This window comes from Panthera pardus, unplaced genomic scaffold (genome assembly GCF_024362965.1).
Source record: "Panthera pardus isolate Hobbes unplaced genomic scaffold, ASM2436296v1 HiC_scaffold_8, whole genome shotgun sequence".
NCBI classification, from domain to species: Eukaryota; Metazoa; Chordata; class Mammalia; order Carnivora; family Felidae; genus Panthera; species Panthera pardus.
The window spans coordinates 4638676-4665019 of NW_026527013.1; the positions used below are offsets into that span (position 1 = coordinate 4638676).

At 57.2% G+C, this 26344-nt stretch overlaps 4 protein-coding genes across 7 annotated transcripts; 2 read left to right on the plus strand and 2 right to left on the minus strand.

Moving 5' to 3' along the window:
- The first annotated feature begins 752 nt into the window (after positions 1-752).
- ALKBH7 (alkB homolog 7) lies at positions 753-2500 on the plus strand. The gene is made up of 4 exons (XM_019430884.2): positions 753-1004; positions 1657-1830; positions 1919-2043; positions 2264-2500. Exons 1-4 carry the CDS (start codon positions 801-803, stop codon positions 2424-2426), a joined length of 666 nt encoding a protein of 221 aa, XP_019286429.1. The 5' UTR covers positions 753-800; the 3' UTR covers positions 2427-2500.
- Positions 2501-2649: 149 nt separating this feature from the next.
- PSPN (persephin) lies at positions 2650-3294 on the minus strand. Its single transcript, XM_019430694.2, has 2 exons — positions 3222-3294; positions 2650-3156 (listed from the first exon to the last, which is right to left on the minus strand). The coding sequence occupies exons 1-2, from the start codon at positions 3292-3294 to the stop codon at positions 2768-2770; spliced, it is 462 nt and encodes a 153-aa protein (XP_019286239.2). The 3' UTR covers positions 2650-2767.
- Positions 3295-5849: 2555 nt separating this feature from the next.
- GTF2F1 (general transcription factor IIF subunit 1) lies at positions 5850-16527 on the minus strand. 3 transcript variants are annotated; one of them, XM_019430887.2, is made up of 12 exons: positions 16120-16527; positions 15991-16037; positions 15349-15421; positions 10564-10757; positions 9606-9776; positions 7907-8091; positions 7195-7348; positions 6928-7106; positions 6748-6821; positions 6533-6671; positions 6204-6321; positions 5850-6098 (listed from the first exon to the last, which is right to left on the minus strand). In XM_019430887.2, exons 1-12 carry the CDS (start codon positions 16129-16131, stop codon positions 5894-5896), a joined length of 1551 nt encoding a protein of 516 aa, XP_019286432.1. In that variant the 5' UTR covers positions 16132-16527; the 3' UTR covers positions 5850-5893. The 3 variants fall into 3 exon arrangements, with proteins under 3 accessions (XP_019286432.1, XP_019286430.1, XP_019286433.1); XM_019430885.2 differs by having other exon boundaries at positions 6928-7109; positions 16120-16524; XM_019430888.2 differs by having other exon boundaries at positions 6928-7109; positions 16116-16523.
- Positions 16528-26344, plus strand: LOC109255987 (uncharacterized). Of its 2 annotated transcripts, none has more exons than XM_019430894.2 (3): positions 16528-16914; positions 18955-19068; positions 26200-26344. In XM_019430894.2, the coding sequence occupies exons 1-3, from the start codon at positions 16855-16857 to the stop codon at positions 26266-26268; spliced, it is 243 nt and encodes an 80-aa protein (XP_019286439.2). In that variant the 5' UTR covers positions 16528-16854; the 3' UTR covers positions 26269-26344. The 2 variants fall into 2 exon arrangements, 1 of the variants encoding a protein (XP_019286439.2); XR_008420428.1 differs by lacking the exon at positions 26200-26344 and adding an exon at positions 19456-20092 and having other exon boundaries at positions 16529-16914.

Sequence of the window (26344 nt, forward strand, 5' to 3'; positions counted from 1 at the left end):
GTCTCTTTAACTGTGGGTTTTGCCCTTAATCTCTGTCTCAATCTCTCCCTCTTTTTCTTGTCTTCCTTTGAAATTCCCTTGTTGGAGAAACAAGGTCCTTTGTCCTGTGGACTTTCCTCTGAATTTTGATGACTGGATTAGGACGGGTTGTGACATCTGTCCTTGATATTTCCGATGACTTGAGGTATAAAGAGACACCATCCCACCACTCTAGGATCATGACCTGAGCTGACATCGAGAGTCAGATGATCAACAAATAGGAAGCCACCCGGGCGGGTGGGAGCCAGTCTGTTTGTACAGGGGTGGGAATAACCCAGTCCCGAGGGGAAAAAAGGGCGATGCTTGGTTTTAACCTTTGACCCCAACCTCTAAGTTGGCCCCACTCCCTGTGCCTTTGACCTCTGGCCCTGACCTCTGTGCCTTTGACCCCTTCATCTCAACCTGACTGTGCTGACCCCTTAATCTCTAGTCCTGGCCAACTCCACAACCTGGGCGTTGGCCTAAATCCTCCTGCAACTCCTGACCTCGAGTTCGAGGCCATAACTCGCCGCCGAGCCCCGACCCCCGGCCTCCACCGTGGACGACGCCCAATAGCGCGCGAAAGGAGGCGGGTCCTATGGGGAGCCAATAGCTTGAGACGCGAGCTGAGCAGCAACCAGTACTCTTGACGGGGCGGAGAGCAAGGCGGGACTCCGAGGAAGGCCAATCACTGGAGGGGCTCGGTGAAGCCACAGCCAATGGCTCCGGAGCGGGGGCGTTGCCCTGACTCCGACAGCTTCCAAGACCCGGCTCTGGGGGCTATGGCCGCGAGTGGCCGCCTGGCGCTGGGGACCCTTCCCCGGTCCAGCTGGGTGCGGGGCTCGGGCCCAGCCGTACTAAGCCGCCTTCGGGACGCGGCCCTGGTGCGGCCCGGCTTCTTGAGCACGGCCGAGGAGGAGACGCTGAGCCGCGAGCTGGAGCCCGAGCTGCGCCGCCGCCGCTACGAATACGATCACTGGGACGCGGTGAGGCCGGCGGCCCCGGGGGGCGGGCCTCGGGGCGGGGCTACGGCGGAGGCGGGGCCAGTGACGTTAGAGGTGAAGACTAGGGTGGAGCGCTGGGTCGACGGGGGCTACGGCTGGGGACGGGGCTGGCGGCATGGGGCGGAGTTTGATGCCGAGGTGTTTTGCTGGCAGGGAAAGCACTTTGGAGATGAGGGCAGGGCCATAACTGGAGGGCAGACTTGGAACTGTGGGGTGTTTGGGGGACAGGACCAAGGTTAGGGGCGGAAACAGGTGTGGAGCGAGATGAGGGAGGGTCACCAGTTGGGTACGGAGACAGAGGACTGGAGTGGGATCAAGTTGTGGGCGGAGACAAAATTGAGTATTGCCGGGGGGGGGGGGGGGGGCAGCGTTGGGGACTGGATCTGGGACTGAATTGGAGCTCAAGGGCGGATACAAAGGAGTAGGACCAGACCTAGATGGGATAAGGGTTGGGGTTGGGGTTTGAGACCCAGTATTATAGGGTAGACAGGACCAAGGTGGTGAGTTGAAGGCGGGGTCAAGGGTCATGCTGGGAAAACCAGTCCTTTGCTCTGCACTCTGCTCCCCACCACCGTGCCTCAGTTTCCCTGTTCTCTCTGAGAGCTTCCTGGCCTGACCCAAATTCTCCGTGCAGGCCATCCACGGCTTCCGAGAGACAGAAAAGTCACGCTGGTCAGAGGCAAGCCGGGCCATCCTGCAGCGTGTGCAAGCGGCAGCCTTTAGCCCTGGCCAGACCCTGCTGTCCTCGGTGCATGTGCTGGACCTGGAACCTCGGGGCTACATCAAGCCACATGTGGACAGCATCAAGGTGGGCGGCGGCCAGAGCCTTGGAGCCCCCAGCGGGGGGTGGGCCAGCCAGGCCACAGACTGACTGGCCACCATGCCCTCTCTTCCAGTTCTGTGGAGCCACCATCGCTGGCCTATCCCTGCTATCTCCCAGCGTCATGCGGCTGGTGCACACCCAGGAGCCGGGGGAGTGGCTGGAACTCTTGCTGGAGCCAGGCTCCCTCTACATCCTTAGGTACTGCTCAGCCGAGGAGCCCCCACCCCACCCGTAACTCATCAGATGCTCACCCACCTCACATGTTGCGCACCCTCTCTTATTCAGCCCTCCCCGCAGACGCGATCGTCTCCTCCACCCCCCCCCTCCCCCCCCCCCCGCGCGCCCCACCCACCAGGCAGCCTGCCCTGCGCAGGGGCTGCCCTCAGCCCACCCAGCCCGAGCCTGTTTTCTCTTGCAGGGGCTCGGCCCGTTATGACTTCTCCCATGAGATTCTTCGGGATGAAGAGTCCTTTTTTGGGGGGCGTCGGGTTCCCCGGGGCCGACGCATCTCTGTGATCTGCCGCTCGCTCCCTGAGGAGATGGGACCAGGTGAGCCTGGGCAGCCCCCCCCAGCCTGCTGAACGCCAGGCCCTTCCCTCAGGTTCTCCCCCCCACCAGACACACACCACGTTTGTGAATAAAGTTGGAAAACGGACAGACTGGCCTTCCTTGAGCTGGCTGCTTGCAGGCGCCGAGAGGTGCAGGGGAAGCCCGGGACCCTCCCTGTCCACGCACAGGGAGCTCGGTGGCAGGGTCAGGGCACACCCTGGCTGAACACAGTCATGCGGCAGCAGTTTCCTTTATTATGCTCTTGCAGGCGGCCCCCAGCCCACCGCCCCTCTGATCTCATCGGCATCCAAGTCTCCGATAAATAGGTCAGCAGAGCTCCTCAAGCGGCTGCAGGGCCCCAGGCCTGGCGCCCTCAGCCGCCGCAGCTGCAGGCAGCCGCCGAGAGCTGGGGCAGCCGCTGCCAGCGGTGGCGGTCATCGAGAAAGGCCACGTCGGTGTAGCGGGTGGGCTGGCAGCAGGGCCCGCCGTGGGCTCTGCCCTGGCCCCGCAGCCGGGCCAGCGTCAGGCCGTGCTGGGTGCGGGCACCACGGGGGCAGCTGCCTGCACAGTAGCGGAAGATGACCGTCTCCTCCGAAGCGTAGCCCAGACCCAGCTCGGCCACAGGTAGGGGCAGGCTCCACAGCTGGCATGGGGCGGCCAGGGCTCTGCGCAGGCGGGCACCTGCAGGGGACAAGGGGCAGCTGACAGCGAGCAGGGTCTGAGCAGGAAGGAGTGGGGGAGTCGTGCAGGGTCCGGGGGGTTCTTACCCAGCTGTGGCCTCAGGGTCCCTCGTGGCTCTTCCTCCACCACCGGAGCCCCCCGAGCACCAGGGCCCCTGGTGAGGCCCGGCTGCAGCGACAGGAGCAGCAGAGAGCAGAGTAGGACTCTTCCTGTGGCCATTGTGACGGGCAGATCCCGAGGGTGGGGATGCCTCGCACCCTCAATTTATTCCCCAGCCTGGGCTGGGGAAATAACCTCTTCGTTGCCGCTGCTGTAGTAGCAGGAAGACCCCGCATCCCATACCGGCTGCTCTTCCGCATCCTCAGGGCCAGGCAAGCCAGTCCCTTGGCCTCACACCCCGTGCTTCTAAGAGTTAAGCACTCACCCCCTCCCTGCCTCATCCAGACATTCCGCAGACCCGTTTCCGACACCCCCTCTTCCCCTGATTTACGACTGTTGTGGCAGCCAGAGCCGAGCCCAGGGCGGGCAGCCCGGTCCCCCACCCCACCTGCTTTCTGGAAAGAGTTGGGGGGCATCGTGGGCCCGCCAGGGTGGCCCCTCCGCACTCAGGCAGGGTGCCAGGGCTCAGGGGTCCCCACGTCGGGCGCCGGGTGGGGCAGATAGGTGTGTGGGAAGAGAGGGGTCAGCAGGTGGCCAAGCCAGTGGAGAATCCATCATGGCTGCCACCTGGAGGATTAAGACATCATGCCCCTGTCTCCGGGCCTGTCTGAGCCAGCACCAAAACAGGAAAAGGGAGAGGCCTGGAGACAGCCAAGAACTGGGACACAAGGGTCGGAAGCTCACCCTGCAGGAACTCCTGTCTCTAGAAGGCCCACCTGAGGCCCCTGGGACCTGGAACCTCAGCCCTGTCCTGGCATCAGGGCGGGAGGGGAGCTTAAGCCCGCTGGGTCTGAGAGGCACAGCAGCAGTTTCCAGTGGCTTCCATGCCTGGCCCCTGTAATACCAAGGAAATGAGACCATCCCTTACCTATGAGAGGGAGCTAATCAGTCTTTCCCACATGAGGTTCTGAGGACAGAGAGATGGCGCATTTAAGCGTGTGCTACGCTGCCTGACAGAAGCTCGCGAGAGTTTTCCAGGCAAAGAAGCCCAGATAACTTAGGGAGGTTTAAAGAGGTGCTGGATCACACAGGTAAGACCAGGTAAAAACTCGGGTAAGACCCTGCAGCCCAGACCGGCAAAACCCAGAAACTGTGGGCACACGTGGCTGCCGGGGGGTGGGGGGGTGGGGGGGGGCGTGCGACGCAGGGGTGCCCAGGCTGTGGGGAGGGGTGTAAACCAGAGGCTGTTGAGCATTTGCTGCTGAAACCACAAGTCACATCCCCGAGCCCCAGGAAGCCTGTGTCAGGCGGGCACAGACACAAACTCAGGAGTGGCCGCTGGCTCTTCGTATTAGCGAGGGCTGGACCGACCCAAACTCCCACCTGCTTTGCGCTGCTTCCCTCGCTCGGCACTGGTGGGTACTGGTTACCGCAGTGTCGTTGAGACCACCTTCGGACAAAAAGAGTCACTGCTCCAAAGTCGCCCAGAATTTGGAGCCAGACCCTGCTGAACACCAGGCCCTTGCTCCTAACCACTAGGGCGCGTGGGCTAGCCTGGTGGGGAGAGGCCTTAGGCCGCAGCCCTGTGGCAGGGAGGGCAGGGGTAAGAGCGTGGAGGGCCAGGGGTCAACGCTGCTTTCTTTCTGCCCCAAAAGGCCTGGCGGAAGGATGGGGAGGGGCGTTAGACAGACCTGAGACATTCCTGGGAATTAGCCTGCCGTCTCCGGCATCCCTGCTCACGGAAGCCCCACGTCCTGCCCCCAGCCAATCACTCGGGACGGGTTCTAAAGTAGCGCCAGCTGCCAGATTCCATTTCTAGCGAGGACACTGGCCACGAACTCAAAAAGCCCTCCCACGGCACAACCCTAGCAATGCTGGATAAAATAAATGCGGAACTAACTCGTTGGAATATAAGGGAAGCCTGGAAACATCACTGGAAAGCTGAAAAATAGGGCCCAGGTGCCAACACCAGCAACAGAAGAGTGTGGGATTTTGTGGCCACGTTGGGACAGAGCCCGCCAGCCGAGAACCACTTCACGTGGGCTCAGTCCAGGGCTCCTGGGACACCTGGTGGGGAACAGAGGCTAAAAGCACCTGTAGGGTTTGCCTGCAAAGCCAGCTGCCCAGGAGGCCCACGCAGAGCCCCTCAGCCGGCCGTGAGTCCCCACCCAAAGTTAGGAAACACAAGAGTCAGTCGTGAAGAGAAGTCAGAAGAGAACACGGGATGGCTGTCAGCTTCGGGTATCAGATCTCTGGCAGAGATAGGATGCTCTCAACAAAAACGTGGAGGAAAGGATCAAAGGCACTGGGGGCAGAACACTTAAAACAGACCAGCTGATCTGAAAAGGAAGCAAAGATCATTTGAGATTTGGAAAACTGAGTCAGGGAAGCCAAGCACTTCCTGGGTTCACGGGGCATAAACTACAGCCGAAGACACAACCAGACGCCGGAGCTGGAGAGACCGCCAGCCTGCGACGGCGGACGCCCAGCGAGCACAGCTGGCCGAGGGCTAGGAGGAGCAAGCTCTAAGGGGCAGGGAAAGTTCCGGAAGGAAGGGCCCGAGGGACAGAGGGAGGGACATGAGCTAAGGAAACGGCCAGGGTTGTTCTGGAATTGGCAACACGGGGCGCCGGGATTCAGGCAGCAGGTGACAGACAACGTGAGCACCAGAGAAGTTGGGAGGCAGCCGTTTATTGGGCAGGTGGGTGGGCGCCGGCCGTCACTCCTTGAGGGAGAAGTGCATCTTGTCGCTGATCATCTTGCGCTCGGGGTTGAGCCGCTTGAGGATCTGGGCGAGCACGTTCACCGTCTGCTCGCTGCTCAGCCCCGTCTTCTTGGTCTGGAACTTCTTCAGCAGGTCCTTGGTGGTCATGGGCTTCCGAGTCAGATAGCGGCGCACTGCGTCCTCGGTCACCTGCACGTCGCTGAGGAGCCGAGCAGAGGGCGGGGCGGGTGGGCGTCAGCGGGAGGCCTCCCCGCGCCCCTGCCCTGCTCCCCTGCCCCACCCCCCACCACCCTCGCCAACCTACCCGCTGCTGGGGGTCGACTTCCCGGACTGGGGCTGAGGGGTCGACTTCCCGGACAGGCTCTGGGGCCCGGCGTCCAGCCGCAACCGCTTGGCCACCGGTGTCTCATTCGTTCGCTTGCCTGGGGGAGCAGGGGAGGGGTTGAGCCCCGGGCCTTGGGGGCTGGACCCCCCAGAGGCCCAGGAGGAGCGGGGCTGGGACCCCGTGTCCAGGGGGCCCCAGGGTGGACAGGCCTCTGCCCCAACTCTGGCCTCTGTTCCCGAGGCAGGAGGGGAGACTGAGGGCAGAGGTCAAGAGGTCGCGGCGAGGGGTGGGGCGACGGCCCTGCTCACCCTGCTCCAGCTTGGTGGCGGCGGCCCGCAGGGTGGAAGAGGTGCTGCCGGTCTCCGCGCTGGGCGTGCCCGGCCGGCTGTTGCCCCGAGAGCTGCCTCCCGACGGCCTCCGCTCCCTCTTGGGGGGCGTCTTCTTCTTCTGCGGAAACGGGGTTGGGATGTGAGTCTGGAGACAGACGCCCGCCCACCCGCCCCTGCCCGGGCCCGGGCCTCACCGCCATGAAGAGGGCCGAGGACGCCTCGCTGTCGATGTCGCTCTCCTCTGAGCTGTCCGACTCGTCGCTGCTGTCTGCGTGGGGCCGGACGAGTGTCAGCGCCAGGGCGCCCCGCCCCGGCTCCACCCCAGATGAGGGGCTCTGGGAGCGGGGCGCCCGGGCAGCGGGGAGGGGACCCACCTTTCCTGCGCTTCTTCTCCTGAGGCGTGGGCGCCTTCTTCTCCTCCTCCTCCTCCTTGTCCTCCTCGGGCGGCTTCTCCTCCTCACTCTCCTCGCTGCTCTCACTCTGCTCATCTACGCCCTTGGGGCCCTCCTCCTGCTGGGTGACCTTGGGCTTGCCCTCCAGCTCATCCTGGGAGCTGCTGCAAGGCGGAGAACCAGCCGCCCGTGAGGGAGGGCTGGAGCAGGCCTCACGCCCACCTCACACCCGCCTCCCGCCTGCCTCACCTTGAGCCGTCGGACATGTAGTCCACTTCCTGGCCCTCAAAGTCCCCGTCGTCGCTGTCTTCGAAGGCCTCGTCGTCGGACCCCTTCTTCTTCTTCTTCTTCCTGCCTCCCTTGGCCGGCGGTGCCTTCTTCTTGGCCTTGGGAGCTCTGCCACCTAGGGAAGCAGAGCGGGACTCAGGCCGGGCACTCATCCCGTTTGGGAAATCTGAGGATGTCTGGACATCTTGGGGGCCTCACTGAGCATGGAGAGACGCCCAGGACTGGCCTCTTCCACGTAAACTGACCGGTCCAAGTCTATACCCCTAACTCGCTTTCTCTGACTCACACTCAGGGCCACCATCTCCGTCCCTGCATCCCCCAGAACCGTGTATCGGACAACTAGAACCCACCCCTGTAGCCCAAGGCCCACCAGCATCATTCAAACGGGCCGATCCAAAGCTGTTCACCCTGCCCTGCGCTGCCCATCCATGGACACCCCAATAAAGGCTGCAGCTGAGACCTTCCCGTCGCTCTTCTCTGCCTCCTACCAACTCCCGTGCTTCCCCAAGGGCCGGTGCAGCGGACTGTGCCCTGTCCTCATTCCCAAGGGACTGTGAGTGACTCAGCTTTCCCTCAGTGGCATCAACCTTCCTGAGTCGTCACTCAGACACCTTGAGGGAGTACGACCCAGGCCGGTCCACACGGCCACCTAGGGGGGCTCCACCAGCCTCACCCTCCTCGCCGCTGGCCTCGCTGTCGTCAGACGACATCTCCAGGTCATCCTCCAGGTCATGGATGCGCAGCTCACTGGCCTTCTTGCGGCTGCGTTTCTCCTTCTCCTCGTCTTCCTCATCCTGGTCCTGATCCTTGAGCCGCCGTTGCTGCATGATGCTGAAGTGGTTCAGGACTTTGTTTCTCCTGTGGGCAGGGGAAGGGTACAGTGGGGGCTGACAAGGGGCCTGGCTCCAAAACTGGGCCTCCTCCCTGCGTCCCCACCAGGCACTCCCCAAAGGGGAATGACAGACACGACTTTGGTGACATGAGGGGACTCACACCCATGGCATGGAACACCCTGAAGTCACATGGGGAGAGCTGGCCCTGCTTTGATCCCTTGTCTGTCCCATGTCCCTCAAGGATAAAGTTTCATGTGGTATTGGGAGAGAGCATCTCTCTCCAGCTCAGGTCCTTTCTCAGACAACAGAATTTAGACACAACATATTCATGTCCATCTGTTTTTATGGTAGTTTATGGATGCCTTTGTGTTTATGAGAAGAAATAACTGTTTTCATTTACTTTGATGATAAAAGTTTTAAAAAATATGACTGCATCTAAGGAGAGCTTAGGATTACATCTAACAGCATAAGCAAAGTTCATCAGTGCTGTGAAAACGAGTAAAGCTCTTGCACAAGAATATGAGTGTAACTAACACTACTGAACAGTACATTTAAATATGGTTAAGATGGCAAATTTTATGTTTTTTACAATTAAAAGCATTTTTAATTGAAAAGAATGATGGGGGTGCCTGGGCGGCTCAGTCGGCTAAGCGTCCAACTTTGGCTCAGGTCACCATCTCGCCATTCCCGAGTTCGAGCCCCGCGTCGGGCTCTGTGCTGTCAGCACAGAACCCGCTTCAGATCCTCTGCCCCTCCCTGGTTTGTGTGCACACACACTCTCTCTCTCAAAAAAATAAACATTAAAAAATAAATAAATAAAAATTAAAAATTAAAAAAGGAACAAAGCACTGATATGTGCCACAACGTGGATGAACTTGGAGGACATTATGGTGACTGAAATAAGCCAGAGGCAAACGGACAAATACTGCATGATCCGACTCATAGGAGATCCCTAGAGGGGTCGAACTCACAGAGACAGAAAGGAGAATGGTGGGAGCCAGGGGCTGGGGGAGAGGGAGAAAGAGTTACTGTTTAATGGGGACAGAGTTTCAGTTTGGGAAGACGAGAAAGTTCTGGAGAGGGATGGCGGTGATGGTTGAACAATAATGCGAATGGGCTTACTGTCACCGAACTGGACACTTACAAACGGTTAAAGGACAAACTACGTAGTGTGGATTTCACCCGTAGTTGGTCCAGCCATAGCCCTCCGGTCTGGGGGGGAAGCCAAGTGGGCCCCGGGAATCTCCCCCTGCTCTGCCAATTCCTGCTCCAGGGCTCAGCTCAGCAGCTACTACCTCCCCAGCCCTCTCGGGCCCTGTGTGTCCCTGATGCCTTCATGTCCGTCTCCCCCACTGAACTGGGAGCTCCCTAAGGGCTTGGTGGAGTCGGACCTGGTCACCACCGAGTACCCAGCCCCCGGCCAGGCAGAAGTTATGGTGACACACTCCATTTCCAAGTGTGTCAGCCCCTTCTGGGGAAGCTGGGGAAGCAATGCCTGCACCCTGCCTCCCTCCAGGCCCAGCTGTGGCTCACACTCACCTTTCCCACTCCTCCTCGGCCTCCTCGGCAGTGAGCGTGCGATGCCGGGCCAGCGGCGTGAAGTTATACCAGTTGTGCACAGGGAAGGCCTCAAAGGCCCCATCGGGGCACTGGGTGAAGATATAGTAGGACGTGTTCTCCGTCACACCTCCCTTCTTGATGCCCTTGAACCTGCAGGGAGGCAACGTCACAGCCTGGCCCTCACGACCAGCCCCCTGGCCTGCCCTCTCTCCAGAACCACCTGGGTTCTCTGAGCAAAGTCCGAGCCTGAGAGATCTTGGGCCGGCCCTTCAACGGTGGGAGCCTCGATTTCGGCACCTGGAAAGCCGGGCAGCACTCCCCACCTCACACAGCGAGCTCGGGGCTCCCCTCGTGGTACATATCACTGTCCTTTCTGGAAGGACCGTGTTAGGTGAGCTGTGAGGCAGGGGCGCTGCAGTCACACCCCTCCGGATTTGCCTCCAGGTTTCTCCTCATGCCCGAACCAGTGCCAGCCTCCTCCTGGCCTCTGCCCTCACCCTTCCCTGCCCTGAAAGTCTGGGAAGTCTTACAGAGTGCCCTTCCCTGCCCACGGCCTTCAAGGCTCCCCTGGGCCCCGGCCCACCCGTGCTCCAGCTGCATCCTGGCATCCACCATCCTCTGTCACTGTCACACCGCAGAGCTCTGCACACCGTCCCCTGCTTTTGTGCACACTGTTCTTCCTGGAGCCCCCTCCACCCACCTGACCTCCCAACCCTCACGACCCCCGGTCCCCAGGCAGCCGCTCGCTGCGTGTGGTCAGGACAGGCTCTCGGGCTTCCTGTACGTACCCTGGTCCCTAAGGGCTCCTGCACCAGCAGCAGCCTGGTTCATCTTCAGAAAGAAAACCCCACGAGGGACGCGGAGTTCAGGGAGGGACACCCAGCCGAGTCCGGACGCGAGGGGGTCGCGGGAGGCACTCGCCGCTGCCACCACTTACTTTCTGCCCGACTTGCCGTTGACGCGAAGCAGCCAGGGCTGGTCCTCGGGCCGGAACTCCTTGAGGACGATGCCGTACTTCTTCCTCCGAGCCTCCTCGCGAAGCTTGCGGTTGAACTCGCTGCCCGCACCCGACTCGGGCATCTCCTCCTCCTGGTAAATCTTCTTGTTGCTCAGGTCTCGCTCCAGCCGGGCCTGGAGTGACGGAGCAGGCGTGAGGGCAGGCAACAAACCTTCCGTCAGGGCTGCCTGCCTTCGCTCGAGCTGTGCCCGCCGCCCCCCACCCCGCAAGAACACCCGAACGCCCTCTTCACCCCACCTCCCAGGCTGAGCTGCGGACTTGCAAAGCCAACCTCCTGCTTAGCGAAACAAAAAAGGGGTAGAATGCTGGCCTTCGGTGGTGCATCTGGGTGAAGGCATGTGGGCAACCCTCGTGCCAGGTCTACTTGGCAGCTTTGGAAAGTTTGAAATTCTTTCTAAATCAACATTTAAAGAAATAAATCAATAAACAAACAGTGAGATCATTTTGGTGATAGGACAAAAACAAAAAACAAGGAACTGGCCCGCTCTCTGCATTCGGGCACCGTTAAAGGCTGTTTTCCAAATTTTGATCTTTAAAATGCACGTGCCGCTCACCCTAGAGGTCCCTCCTCCAGACAGCGGAGGTGAAATGACACGCGCAGTGCTGTTTAGCACACCAGTCTGTTGCAGCAGAAGACTGGAAGTCAACCTAACGCACATCAGCGGGGCACTGGCTTGATGCACGGGGCCTCCTCCACATAATGGAAGACAGAGCGGCCAGAGAAGAAAAAGGGGGCGGCTGTAGGGAACAAGTCCCAAGGCATAGTGACTGAAAAAGGCAAGATGACCCACACTGCTTCCTACTGACAAGAGATTTCAGACAGCTGGGAACAAAAAGATCCTACCAGCTCCCAGGAAGAAGGGGGAAAAGTCCGTGGCCCAGGGGCGGGCCACGTTTTAGAAACAAAGTCTTACTGGCATACAGCCACGCCCACGCGATGTATCCTTGTGCCTTTACTGCGCATGTGCGGACACGCAGCGTTGAGGGGCTGCCGCACAGACACCGGCCAACCAAGTGCAACATAATTACTGGTCCTTTAAGAAAAAGCCTACTGACCCCTGATACAAAGGACAAGAGGGAGAATGGCAGAAGCTCTCCACAGCCAACACCAGAAGCCAGAAAACACTGGAACAAAACCCTCAAAACCTGAGAGAAAATGGTTACCAGGCTAGCTTATGATACCCAGTCGAGCTACCCAGCCCGAGGCTGGAATCTGGACACTCACAGGGGTGCGAGGGAATTGGTGCGCACCCCACACCTTTTTGGGGAGCCGGCCCAGGATGTGCCTCACTACAAAAGGAAGGTAAACAGGCCTGATTCCCCGAACACGGTCACCCCAGAGGGCAGGGCCCCTGCCTGGCGTGTTCACCTTTAGCCCAGCGGAGGGTCTCCAGGGACAGTTGCTAAAAGAGTGCATTTGGAGGGGGTTTCTGCCCACACGTTGCCCTGGGTGAGCAGCGGCTACCGGAGGAGGGGGATGTCCCCTGTGGTTTTAAGTGCTTAGATGGCTGTACCCGCCCCCTCCCTTGAGTGACTAGTGACAGGGGGGTGTCAACCCAGCAAATTAGTTTTCTCCAGGGAATGTAATCCCCCTCGTTGGTTTTTTAGGGAGTGTGCCGTTTAGGCAATGAAAATTCAAGGGGCTGCATTTCCCTGTGACTAGGTTTTTAGGGAGTGTAACCTCCGTGTGGTAAAAGCAAGGAGTGATGAGTGACGTCCCCCCATGACGATCAGGGAACAGGGTACGTGTAACCCCCAAGTTACTAGCGGCTGGGAGATCACGTGTCTCAAGAGGTGATAACTATGCAGGCTCTGCACCTCACGGCAGTGGGTGACGAGGGGCATGGACCCTCCACGGGGACGAGTGGCCGAGGTGCAGACTCCTCTCAGTTCTCATGGATGCCAGGACAGGGGATCTCCTATTGATGACGGACCAAGAGTGGTGGGTTCCCAAGGTATCTATCAAGTCACTCCTCTTAGCGAGGAGTATTTGGGGGCAGGGTACCCGAAGGTGGCTTATTTCTCTCTCCTGGATGGTAAATGATGAAGGATGTCTCCCCACTGAGTGATGAGGGATTTGGAAACACTGCACCCTCTCTGGATAACTTAGGCGAGGCCAGAGGTGGGGGGAACATGCTAGTTTGTACACAAACATGTGGGCAGCTGGCCATGCTGGCAGGCAGGCACCCCACCAGGGAAGAGGGCGCCTGGAGCAAGTATCCACCTGCCCAATATCCAGAGGAGCACGTTGTTATCGTGCCTCTCTCAAATAGTCTCATTTGCTCAGCTGGGTGAAGTCAAGTTTAAAAATAGACAAAAGAGGGGCGTCTGGGTGGCTTGGTCAGTTAAGCATCCGACTGCGGCTCAGGTCATGATCTCACGGTTCGTGGGTTCAAGCCCCGCTTTGGGCTGTCTGCTGTCAGTACAAAGGTTGCTTTGGATCCTCTGTCTCCCCTGCTCTCCGCCCCTCCCCCACTCATACCCTGTCTCTCAAAAATAAACATTAAAAAAAAATTTTTTTTAATAGCCAAAAGAGGGGCGCCTGGGTGGCTCAGTTGGTTGTGTCTGAGTCTTGATTTTGGCTCAGGTCATGATCTCGCAGTTTGTGGGATTGAGCCCCATGTCAGGCTCCACGCCAGTAGCACACAGCCCACTTGGGATTCTCTCTCCTACTCCCCTGGCCCTCCCCCCCCACCCCCCCACCCCCCCACCAGCCAGCTTGTGCATGCACACATATGCGCTCGCTCTCTCTCAAAATAAACAAACTTAAAAAAAAAAATAGTCCAGAGTGGCCCCTGGGTGGATCAGTTAAGCATCCAACTCTTGATTTCAGCTCAGGTCATGATTTTACAGTGTGAGTTTGAGCCCTGCATCAGGCTGTCTGCTGTCAGCACAGAGCCCACTTAGAATCCTCTGTCTCTCTCTCTTCCTGCCCCTACTTGTGCTCTCTCTCAAAATAAATAAACATTTTAGGGGTGCCTGGGTGGCTCAGTTGGTTAAGCGTCCGACTTCAGCTCAGGTCATGATCTCACAGTCCATGAGTTCGAGCCCCGCCTCGGGTTCTGTGCCGACAGCTCGGAGGCTGGAGCCTGCTTCGGGTTCTGTGTCTCCCTCCCTCTCTGGCCCTCCCCTGCTCATGCTCTGTCTCTATCTCTCAGCAATAAATACATTTTAAAAATAATAATAAAATAAACAAATACACATAAAAAAAGAAAAAGATTCTCTCTCCCCCTCTCCTCCGTTGGCTCTCTCTCCCTAAAACAGATTTTAGAAAAAAAAAAAAAAAAAAAAAAAAATAGTCCAAAGGCAGACCTGTGCTCGACAACCAGCTGAGCAGTTGGAGCTGCCCGACCACGGGAAGGCCCGACCATGCCAACTTCAGACTTGGGGCCAAGTCCCCTGCTGGGCTGCTCCAGTCTCTGTGGCTTTAAACGCTGCTCCAAATGCCCAGATATGCCCTCCCGCTCTCCCAACTCACATGTCCAACTGCTCACCTACTGTCTCCTCCGGGATGTCTAATATAAGACGTCCCAAACTGAACTCCCAAATACTCCATCCGTCTGGCCCTGGCACCCCTCAACATCCAATCATTAACCGACCCTATGGGCTCCGCTCCAAACACACTAGGATCCACCCACGTCTCATAACGCTGTTTGCTCCATGCAATCATCACTCGGCTGGACCACAGCCGACACCTCCACCCTGCACACCCTTCATCTGCCCTTGACCCCACAGTCTGTCTCCTGACAGTGCCTGGATCACTTTATAATTCCCCTGTTAAAAAATTTTTAATTTTTTAAATGTTTATTTATTTCTGAGAGAGAGAGAGGAGGGCGAGAGAGTGAGACAGAGCATGAGTGGGGGAGGGGGGAGAGAGGGAGACACAGAATCCAAAACAGGCTCCAGGCTCTGAGCTGTCGGCACAGAGCCCAACTTGGGGCTCAAACTTGGGAACAGCGAGATCATGACCTGAGCTAAAGTGGGACGCTCAACCCACTGAGGCACGCAGGGCCCCCCACCCTGATTTAAAACTCTTTGGTGGCTTCAATGTTTGTGTTCCACCCCAAAATGCAGATGTTGAAACCTCACCCTCAGTGGGATGCTAGGGGGAGGTGGGGCCTCGGGGGAGGGGATTAGGTCACGAGGGTGGAGCCCTTGTGAGTGAGATTAGTGCCCCTACAAGAGAGGCCCAGAGAGCTCCCTCACCCTTTCCGCCACGTGAGGGCAGTGAAAAGACAGCCATCTATGAAGCAGGAGGAAGGCCCGCGCCGGACCGAAAATCTGCTGGCGCCTTGATCTTGGCCTTCCCAGCCTTCAGAATTGTGAGAAATAAACCTGTGTCGCTTATACGCGGCCCAGGCTATGGTGTGTTCTGTGAAAGCAGCGCCCGTGGACAGAGGTGGCTCTCAAATACCATCTGTAGGAGGCAGCCCCCTCCCTGGCCCAGATAACTCGAGGCCAAAAATGCCTGTCAGCGGGCACAACTTCTGCACGTTCTCCTTCCACAAGGCCTGGGCGGGTGCAGTTAAGCATCCAAATCTGCCTCACGCGGATGCACCCAGCAGCTCAGCCTGGGCCTCAGCACATCACTGGACCTCCGCTCCAGGAGAGGTGAGGAAACCAAGCCTCAGTTGCTACTATCACGAAGGGAACTGTTACAACCCAGTGCAGGATCCCCTTGTCACACTCACAACGGAGACTTACCTGATTCCAGGTGGCGAAGTTGACTTTATCCGCTGCATTGAAGGCCATGATGTTGTATTTTTTAGTTGTGTTTCTGGAACGGGCAAGAAGGGGCAGTGCTCAGTTACTCGTTCATTTAGCAAACCCTCCGGGGCTCAGCAGTGCTGGGGACCCACCAAAGACCCCAGGGGTTCCCAGTCTGTCAGGGAACAGAACCATGCCCTCCCAACCCCGTGCGGAAGAAAAGCAGAAGGAGGCACAGAGATCTGGGGGAACCAACATGTGGGAATAATGAGGAACTCTGCCCTGGGGATGGGGGAGGGCAGGCAGGGAATGCTTCCTGGGGGAGGAACGTCCTGGAACTGGGTTTTGCGGAACCAACAAGAATCCACCCCACGGAGTCACAAGCGGGGAAGAGGCATTCCTGCCAGAGGGAATGCTAGGCCAGAAGGCTGCATCCTGCCACCTATTGAAGCACTCATTCATTCGTTCTGCTCCAAACACAGTGATGCCCCCAGAGAGGCCTCGGCTGAACTCCAGCCCCGTCCTCAGGTCCCCCTGCTCGTCAGAGCGAGAAGCACAGGCGGTGCCGGCCATGTCTACGAGCTCAGGGAGGTACAGAACCCCTTTCGGAGGAAGTGGGAAGAGGGGTCAGGGACTTACTTGGGAACGCGAACGACATACTCGGTGACGTTCTGGCTGCCGGGGCCCTGCGGGCAGAGAAGGCGGGACGGTGAGTGCGGGGCTGCGGAGGCCGCCGCAGGGACCCCCCCAACTCCGCCGCATACTCACGAGGGCCGCCATGGGCGACGACGTTCGGTGGTTCGGGTCCGGTCCGGCCCGGTCCGCGTCCCTCAGTCGCGGGGAAGCCGCTCTCGCGGTGCCGGGTCTCTGGCCCCGACCGAGGACCCCAAGGCCGAGGTGCCACCGATCCTGGGAGCAACTACCGGGAAGCCGTGCTCGCTCGGCCGGCTCGGCGACCACTCCGGTCACGTCTGCGCCTGCGCCTGCGCCTAACCTGGAAGAGAAACTCGGGGTGCGTCGCGATGGCAACCTCCTCCGCGTCACGTATTTCCCCTCGACTCTTTCTAGAGGGAGGAGCCACGACCGACCCGCAGCTGGAGGAAGCGCCGTCTACCGCCCGGACCCGCTCTCGCGGCTCTATATAGCGCTGTTGATTTAATCAGCCCGGTGGACACGCCTCCCCGTGACGACACACTCCGCGGGGCATCCTGGGAGGGGAGGGAGGAACCGGCTTTCCTCGCGAGCTCTCGCGCGCCTCGCGCATGCGCCACTCCGCTCCGGAAGTGCGTCCGGGGAGGCCGCGTCACCATAGCGACCGAGGTCTCTTTTGCGGCTAGCTGCCACGGCTCCACCTGAGCCTCCTTGCGGTCATTTCCTCCTTCTGCCCCTGGGAGACCTCATCATCTCGCCAAACGATCGGGCCCTTATGACGTTGAGCCGAGCCAGGAGGCGTCAGAGCCTGGGTGGGGGTGGGGCGCGACCACTCCACGGGCCGCTGGCGGGATGGGTCTGTGCAAGTCCAAGCTGCCCCACAAGGGCAGGGCCTTGAGATCCAGGAGAAGGGTAACATCGCGGGGGGCGGGGAGGGGCTGGATCACTGGGGGGAAGTAAGGAGGCTATGAAGGGCATGAGGGAGGTACGTACAGGTGCCCCACACCCCAAGTCCAGGTGTGCGCACGACCCCCACCCACCCGTGGTGGTAACACAACTGCACATGCTCAAGGCTCAGCCCTTCTTTGATCCACTTGAGCACCTGCTGTGCCAGGTTCTGGGCACTCCACGGTGAATGTGTCAAACTAGCTCCCTGGCCTCCTGGAGATTACAGCGTAGTGAAGGAGGCGGTCTCAGAAAATGGGATCTACGAGCAGGAGGGGACAGGGCTGCCACAGGGAAAGAGGCGTCCGCTCTGAGGGCTCCGGGAGGAGGGGAGGTTTATGCTCCGCCCCGTGGAATGCCTAGGAATTCACTAAGCAAAGGCGGAAGGAAGCAAGACACCAAAATTGCGCTATAAACTACCACACTCCACAGACATGCCTGGTAGCCATGGGCGTGCATTTACTCATCGCCCACTACTGTATGTCAGGAAACGTGCCAACTATTAGAAATATTGGGACCAGCAAGACAGAAACAGTCCTTGCCCTCATGGAGTAGAGTCTGGCTGGGGAGAGAAGCAGGAGCAAGTAAACAGGCGAAATCGTTACTAATCGTGGCTGTTGCTGTGGAAGAAATGGGGCTCTGAGATGGAACGATGGGGTGGGAGTTTCTTAGAGAGAGTCTGACAGGTCGGCTGTGACCTGAAGGTAGAGGAGCAGGGACTTACTGCAGCAGGGAGGAGGCGGGGCACAGGACAGCAGGAGAAGGATAAGTTTGGCAAGTTCAAGGGACAGAAGAGGCCCCTGGGGCTGGACCAGCGTGAAGGAAGAGGAGGGTGGTGTGGGATAAGTGTGGGGGATGGGCGAGTCTCCGCCCCACTCTGAGCCTGTTTCCTCAAGTGTAAAATGGGATGCTAGTCACTGAGATTCTTCAAGGAGATGCTGTGTGCAGAAGGCCTGGCCTGCTCAAGTTCACATCCTCCCGGCTACCTGTAACAGAACTAACGATGCCATGCCTGAGTGTACCATTGGGCATGGATGTGCACCCCCAGCTGCCACCCTAGGGCATAGCAAAGTGGGTATTCCAGGAGACCTGCGTCCAGTGTCACTCACCCAAGGACACACACTAAGCTGTGGACACAGTCACCTCGGCATGTGTTGGCTCCTGTAGGCATCAAACCCTCTCCCCACCTCTTCCCTGGGCCCTCCAGACATCCTCAAGTCCGCTCTGATCGTCTTCGTGATGGGTGGCCCAGGTTGTGGCAAAGGGACACAGTGCAAGAACGTGGCGACCAAATATGGCTTTTGCCACGTTGGACTGGGCCAGCTGCTGACGCAAGAGGGCCAATGCAGTACCCAGTGGGGCTGGGAGGCCCGTGACATCATGCTGCAGGGGCTCCTGGTGCCCATGGTGAAAGCTCACAGGCACAGGGGCAGAGGGAAGAAGGTGGTACCTTCCCTGGAAACCCTGTGGAAGCAGATAGGCCCAGAAGGTTCTGGCTCCCGGCCTGGCCACAGCTTTGTTGCACTGAGCCTCTGTGTCCTCACCTGTAAGATGGGAGACCAGCTGGCGTCTGTAGGGACAGTTGGCTGACGTCATTCTCATAAAGCACTTGGCGGAGTGCCTGACATTTAACAAACAGTAAAGTTAGCTCGTATTTATTCCTTTTGTGACCTTGGGCATGTATATCAACTGGCCCCTCCTGTGCCCGTTCCGTCACCTGGAAAATGAAGGTCACCCCTGTATCTACCTGTAAGAAGGTAGTGATAAATGAATGAGACCTCGCGAGCCTGGCACACAGCAGCCACCAGCCCCGGTAGATGGCCTCAGTGCATCAGAGTGGCCCTGGGGCACCAGGGCAGACCTAGAACCCCAGGCACTGGCCAGGGCAAGGGCTCTTCTGAATTCACCAGAAGTCCAGGCCAAGGGAGAAAACTTGACGAAGTGGCCACGTGGTGGGGGGGGGGGGGGCTGCTGGGGCACCAAACCCAACACCCCTTTCCTTCCCAGGGCATCATCACAGACCTGATCAGCAACACCATGCTGTTGTGCCAGGAGAGCTGCGCCTTCCTCACCGACGGCTTCCCTTGGAAGCTGAAGCAGGCCAAGGAGTTGGAGCGCATTGTGAGTGACCCCAGGGTGTGTGAGAATGTGGTGAAGTGTGGAGCTACTCTCCCTCCCCACCTTGGGTGGAGATCGGAAGGGATAAGACTGGGGAGAGCAGATGGCGGCGGCGGGAGGCGGGGGGGTGTGGACTGGAGTTTTAGATTTTCAAGGGACAGTCAGGAGGCTGTTGGAAGCTTCTAGCCACTGTTGGTGGCTAGCTGCCGAGCTCTCTGAGGGCAGGGACAAAGTCATACTAATCTTTTCCTGCACACGGATCATTTGCCCCCTGAGTAGCACATGGGTTTAGCATCATCCCTGGGCCATAAAGATGGAGTGTAGTTATTTGCTCATCTATTTATTCAGCCACCTGTCCCCAAATGGTTTGAGAACAGACCCTGTCCTTAGGCGTTCACGAGACAGACTCAGTCCCTGCCGGTGGACAGACACTGACCAATACGTGACTTGCCGAATGAAGCTGAGACGTTTCTGGCAGGAGTGAAGGCAGCAAAGAGCAGAAGACGGAATGACGTCCCGGAGGGACACAAGCGGGCTGTTTGAGTTGGGTGGCCCTGGTGGCCTCCTCGAAGCGAGGACGTGGGACAACTGAGCAGCGAGAAGAGGAGCCAGCCCGCGTTGGCAACTCACAGTCGGTCTTCAGGTTACTTCTCTGCCGGCAGCGCTGACTTCCTGGAAAGGCCCACCAGGCACCTGAACAGCCGTGGCTGGAGAGTCCGGAAATGGCCGAGCCGGACAAGCGAAACTGTGGCGGGTTGTCAGGCCCCGGGCTTTTCCGGAACTTGCCAGATGCAGTTGAAATGCCTTCAGAGAAGCGCAGGCGGGAATCAAACCGACGTCACCACCGAGGGCTGGGGCCGCTATCCTCGTGGGCAGGTGGGGCCCTGCCCTCTGTTAGCACCTGCACGAGAGCAGTCCTGTCGGGCTCCTGGCGGTGACTTCCAGGGCAATGGACTGGGTTCCCTCTCCTGGTCTGGGAGCTCTGAGGGCAAAAGCCGAGCTAATGAATTTCTCTGTCTTCAGCAGCCCCGGGCCAGCAGTTTGGACCCTATGGCATTAAAAAAAAAATTTTTTTAAGCTTATTTTTTTGAGAGAGTGACCAAGCCGGGAGGGGCAGAGAAAGAGCGAGAGAGAATCTCAAGCGGGCTCTGAGCTGCCAAGCACAGAGCCCGACGCGGGGCTCGAACCCACGAACTGTGAAATCCTGACCTGAGCTGAAATCAAGAGGCGGGGGCTTGGCCGGCTGAGCCACCCCAGCGCCCCATCCCTACAGCATTTTTAAGAGTTTTTTTCTGCAGCAGTGGCCACCCTTCAAATATCGAGAGGCCACATCAAAACTCCCAGCTTCCCTTGAAAAGGGCCTGACTTGGCAACGTGGGGCCTGCATGTCCCCATGGCAACAGCAGCATGAATGCATCTCGAGCTTTTTCCTAAGCTCAGGGCTGTTCTTGACACTACACGGATGAGCTCTGAGCTTTCGGAACATTCCAGAAAAGCGTTTCTTGCACCGTAAGCATCCTGCTTTTTTACAGAGGGATCGGGCAACTTGCCTGGGATCACACAGTTGGTCTCGAGGCCTAGATGTTAACCATGTCAGCAGGGGTTCCCTCTCTGCTTCCCCTCACCCCACCAGGGTCCCCCCTACTCCCACGGAGGGTTGCCCCTCCATCATGGAGGCCGAGCGCCACCTGCCATTAGGATCCTGCTCGCGTTGTGGTTTTATGCTAAGAGGAACAGAACACATGCCTTCCTCGTACCCACGTGGCTGCCAGAAGCAAGGAAACAAACAGGCCCGGGTTATGAGAGTGGATTTTCATTGCAGAGAATTTTCTAGATCTCTGTGAGCTGCCGGCCCCATGTGGGCCTTTGAGGACCCTGTAGGCCCCTGCCTTGGGTCTGTCCAGGTATCCCTGGAGGCCACCAACTTGGCCCTTCAACCTGGACCCTGCCAGGCCTGAGCGTTTTAGCTCCATCTGTGCTGTGAGTTGGTGCAGTGGGTCTGGCTTGAAGCCAGCGCTCCAGAAGTCTGGGGATCCTTCTCTTTGCCATTCCTGTTCTCCCTCTCTGGACATTCAAAACACCGCTGGGGGGTTTTTCAGGGCCAAGGTGGTGAAATTCACAGGAAGCCAAGGTGAAATGCCATCTTCTAGGGAGATCAATGCCCCCATTTTACAGACAGGGAAATCGAGGCCCATGGAGGGCAGGTGACTTGAGGTTGGCTCCTGCCCCTTAGGAGGCTGGCCAGCCTAGTTCAGACACTGGCTTTGGAGCCAAGGAGACTGGCACTCAGGTCACGCTCGGTCACTTTCTCCACCTGCCTGTAATCCGCACAAGACCTGGCTTCCCGGGCCTCAGTTCCATCATCTGTGAATGTGGACAGAAATGCTACAAGCCTCTTTTCCCTGTGGGGAAGGTGGGAAGGCTTCCTCCTGGGACGGTTTCCCGTCTGTTTCCAAGATTGCTGCAGTCACCTGTGCACCTGTCCGAGAACACAAGCCGCGGGGAGCCGAGGCCCGTGGTGGGTGGCCTGTGGCCTGTGAACACAGGGCGACTCCCTGCCAGGCCGCACTCTGCACGAGGGGCAGTGAGGAGGGCCAGATAACACACGTGCAGCCTAGATTATCATAATCCGGTTGGATTTCGTTGGAGCATCCGTGAACCGTCTCCCTGAAACGCCCAGACACGGGAGGTCATTTCTCTGAGTCGATGTTCCCCCCAAAGTGTTAACCTGCAAGGAAGCTCCCCTGTTCACAACAGATTTAAAAAAAAAATGTTTTTTTGATGGTTATTTATTTTTAAGAGAGGAAGAGAGACAGAGCGCGAGCAGGGGAGGGGCAGAGAGAGGGGGAGACACAGAATCCAAAACAGGCTCCAGGCTCCCAGCTGTCAGCACAGAGCCCAACGTGGGGCTCGAACTCATGAACCGTGAGACCACGACCTGAGCCGAAGTCAGACGCTTAATCGACTGAGCCACCCAGGCGCCCCATAAGACATTTTTAAATAATTATGTATTTCTTTGAAATGTGTTGATAAATTGTAGGCTCACAGGAAATTGCCCTGTACCCTTCACCCAGGTCCCCCTAGTGGTAACATCTTCTTCTACGGGCGTCTGGTATCACAACCGGGCTCTTTGTATTCGATTTTACACTTACCTCCAGAGCAAGTGATGCCCCCTTTCTATTTGCCAAAGTACTCGTTGCCCTCCTCCCCGCCCCCCCCTCACAAAAACCCTTCCCCCTCTCCTGACCCCACACAAAAAAAGTAGAAAGAGGCAGCTGGCAGGATGCAGTGTGAAATAACAGGGCTGACAGTGACGTCCAGGCCAGCCAGTCTGTGGAAGTTGACCCCGTGAAGCCTCGCACTCCGTCCCCACCAGGAAGAGAGGTCTTCGTGGCATTTGGGGGTGCGTGTGCCCCCCGAGTGGAAAAGCCATCAAGGAAGTCCTCGGTAGTTTTGTGGTGCCAGATTTCAAACACGTACATAGTTGGAACCATCTAACGGATCTCCACGTCGCCGGATCGAACCATCATCGAGGTCCGGTCACACTTGCTGTATCTATGCCGAAACGTCTTGTCGCGATTGCTGACTGTGCGCTTTGAAGCGGAGTCCCAGGGGCACCTGGGTGGCTCAGTGGGTTAAGCATCCAACTTCAGCTCGGGTCACAATCTCGTAGTTCGTGGGTTCGAGCCCCGCGTCGGGCTCTGTGCTGACAGCTCAGAGCCTGGAGCCTGCTTCGGACTCTGTGTCTCCTGCTTTCTCTGCCCCTCCCCCACTTGCACTTTCTCTCTCTCTCTCTCTCTCTCTCTCTCTCTCTCTCTCTCAAAAATAAGTAAACTAAAAAAAAAAAAATTGGAACAGATTCCAGATCCCATTATGGGCGCTCTGTCACCCAGCCGCTCCTGAGATGATTAACATTCATGCCTTGAGACCATTTGATGTCCAGGCCACCTCTGCGTTTGCCCAGTGTCTGAAGAATGTCTCTTTGATCTCTGGTGAGATTTGCGAGTAGGACAAGGCCCACACCATTGTAGGTGTCTCCTAATCTGAGGAGGGAAGGCCGCCCGGCTTGCTTAGTCCTTCCGGCCTTTGGCTGGTCTGGGTCAGTTATCCTGTAGAGCGGCTCACGTTCGGGATTTTTCCGGGGGCTTCCTGCCTCGTGGTATTATCTAACTCATCTCTCTGTCTCTCATTTGTGCTGCACATGCAAAGTTAACTCCCAGAGCACTCAGATTCAGGTTCAATATATCTTGTGCTTTTTTAAAAAAAAATCTGTAAATATGTCAATATATATATATATATATATATATATATATATATATATATAATGTTTATTTCTGAGAGAGAGGGGGGTGGGTGGTAGTGGTAGAGAGAGAGGGAGACACAGAATCCCAAGCAGGCTCCAGGCTCTGAGCTGTCAGCGCAGAGCCCAACGCGGGGCTTGAACTCACAAACCACAAGATCGTGACCTGAGCCGAAGTCGGACGCCCAACCGACTGAGGCCCCCCCTCCGGCGCCCCACTTTCCGTATATATTTTCTAAAAGATGAAAGCGTCTGTAAAATCAGAATGCTTCCATGATCTTAATATCTTTCATATCATCAAATAGCTGATCACTATTCAAATTTCCGGTGAACAACCTCAAAATCTTGTTCTTCTTACCCCCGGTTTTAATGAGGATTCACGTAAGGCTGACGCTGCAGCTGGTCACTCTGTGTCACATTCCTGGTCATCTGTAGGTGCTCGTTCCATCCCTGCTGCTTTGGTTTCCTTGCGATTGTTTACTGAAGAAGGCACGTGTTCGGGTCTCCTTATGTCGCACGGCCTGGATTTTGTTGATTGCAACGCATTTTTTACCACGTTCCTCTCCTCTAGATTTCCTGCAAATCGGTGGTGGGTCTAGAGTCTTGTTTGGGACTCAGATGTCACTTCTTCATGCTTCACAGGCATTGACGTGAACTTCTGTCCAGTGGCACAGAATGCTTAGGCGTCTCTTCGACGTGGCTGGTTTATCTTTTAAATACATTCAAGTGTGGGGGCGCCTGGGTGGCTCAGTCGGTTAAGCGTCCGACTTCGGCTCAGGTCATGATCTCATGGTTTGTGTGTTTGAGCCCCGCGTCAGGCTCTGTGCTGACAGCTCAGAGCCTGGAGCCTGCTTCCGATTCTGTGTCTCCCTCTCCCTCTGACCCTCCCCCACTCAAGCTCTGCCTCTCTGTCTCAAAAATAAATAAACATTTTTTTAAAAAGTTTAAATATGTTCAAGTGTGTTATTTCAGAGGAATCGGGCCCCTGCACGTTCCCTGGGATACAGGTGGCAGACTTGAGAAAGTGAGGAAAACAGAGCATGCGTTGTGCTTGCAGAGGGCTTTTGCCGTGCAATTTTTTTTTTGTAAGTTTATTTATTTATCTTGAGGGAGAGAGAGCACGTGCTCGGGCACATGCTCAGGGAAGGGGCAGAGAGAGAGAGGGAGAGAAAGAATCCCAAGCAGGGGATTTGGGTTCACAAACCAGGAGATCATGACCTGAGCTGAGATCGAGTCGGGAGGCCTCACGGGCTGAGCCAAGCAGGTGTCCCCTTGTGTGCGATTCTGACGAGGGTGGGGCTGTGACACTCTGTGCTCCCCAGGGTTTGGTTCTTCCCCTGCATGGCGGTAGATGAATCCGGGCAAATTCGGTGGAGAGCACTGTGGTTCAATCGATACTTTTTGGATCGCATAACTTCCAGGAGGCTCCCACATGCCGGATTGCCATTCTCTAGTGAGGGGTCTGTGATGGGCGGAACCGTGACCCCCAAATCTCTATGTGGAAGCCCTAACCTCCAGGACCTCAGAATGTGACTGTGGGTGGAGAGAGGGTCTTTAAAGAGGTGATTATGGGGCGCCTGGGTGGCTCAGTCGGTTGAGCGTCCGACTTCACTCAGGTCATGATCTCACGGTCCGTGAGTTCAAGCCCCACGTCAGGCTCTGGGGTGACAGCTCAGAGCCTGGAGCCCGTTTCGGATTCTGTGTCTCCCTCTCTCTCTGCCCCTCCCCTGTTCATGCTCTGTCTCTCTGTGTCTCAAAAATAAAAACGTTAAAAAAAATTAAAAAAAAAAAGAGGTGATTATGTTAAAAGAGGCCATTAGGGTGGGTCCCGATCCCGTCTGACCGTCTGACCAGTGTCCTTTCGAGAAGAGATTTGACACAGACACACCCAGAGGGAAGATACAGGGAAAACACGGTGTTTCTTGAGCCGAGTGGAGAAGCCTCAGGAGGAACCAGAAGGAACCAGCTCAGTTGGCACCTTGATCTTGGACTTCCAGCCTCCAGGACTGTGACAAAGTAGAATTCCTGTTGTCTGAGTCACACAACATGTGGCATTTCGTGGTGGCAGCCCCCCGGGGACACACCCACACGTGGTCAGACAGCCCCAGCTGTCAAAACCCCTGGGCGTCTTCACATCGTGGCTTCCATTCGCCCGCTGACCCGAATCCCTTATCTCATTAGATATTGCCAATTTCGGATTTTTCTCTTCCGGTCATTTTTTCCCCACACTGATTAGCGGGCATTCTCGCTAAAGGAGAAATGTCCTTCCTCACCCTGGGCGGTTTGGTTATCCTGAAATACCATTGCTACCCCACAGGTGGGACAGATGCCCAACTCCTTCCTCGGACGGCTATTTTTCAGACTCAGGCCTTGGCGTCCTAGTGACTTCCAAGGGCAACCATGAGGCTGGTTATTTCTGTCTGCCTTTGTCTTGTTCTCTCTCATCACGAGGAACTCATGGGTCAGCTGTCACGTCTTTGGTCAGGGGGAGCCCTTTCTCGCTGACATGTGTGTCTTCCGATCTCCAGCACGACTTTTCACGTTTCCTGACGGGTCCTAGAACTGGCCATGCCTCGAAGGAACTCCTTTTATTGGGGTGGGGTGGGGGTCCAGTCTGGGTGTGAGGGGTACTCATCGCCACTGAGTTGTCATCATTTTCCAGGCCCTTCCAGTGGACGGAGCTGGAAAACACAAACTTGCGAAGGAGGGAGGGGGGATCACAAGTTCATACTGATGTTTCCAGTTTACAATGAACATGACAATGATTTTTTCTCTTTTCCTAAAATGTTTGACTCCTAAAGCCGTTAACACAGTCCTTCGCATTATTCCATTAGCTGCAAAATAGCTTGCCAGGAATACACCAATCTCAACCACTAAGAATAAAACGACTCCAGGAAGTTTAAGATTTCTCTGCAGCTCTGATTTTCCTTGTAATATTCCTCACTGCGGATGTGTAATAAAAACACCAAGTTGCCTGGA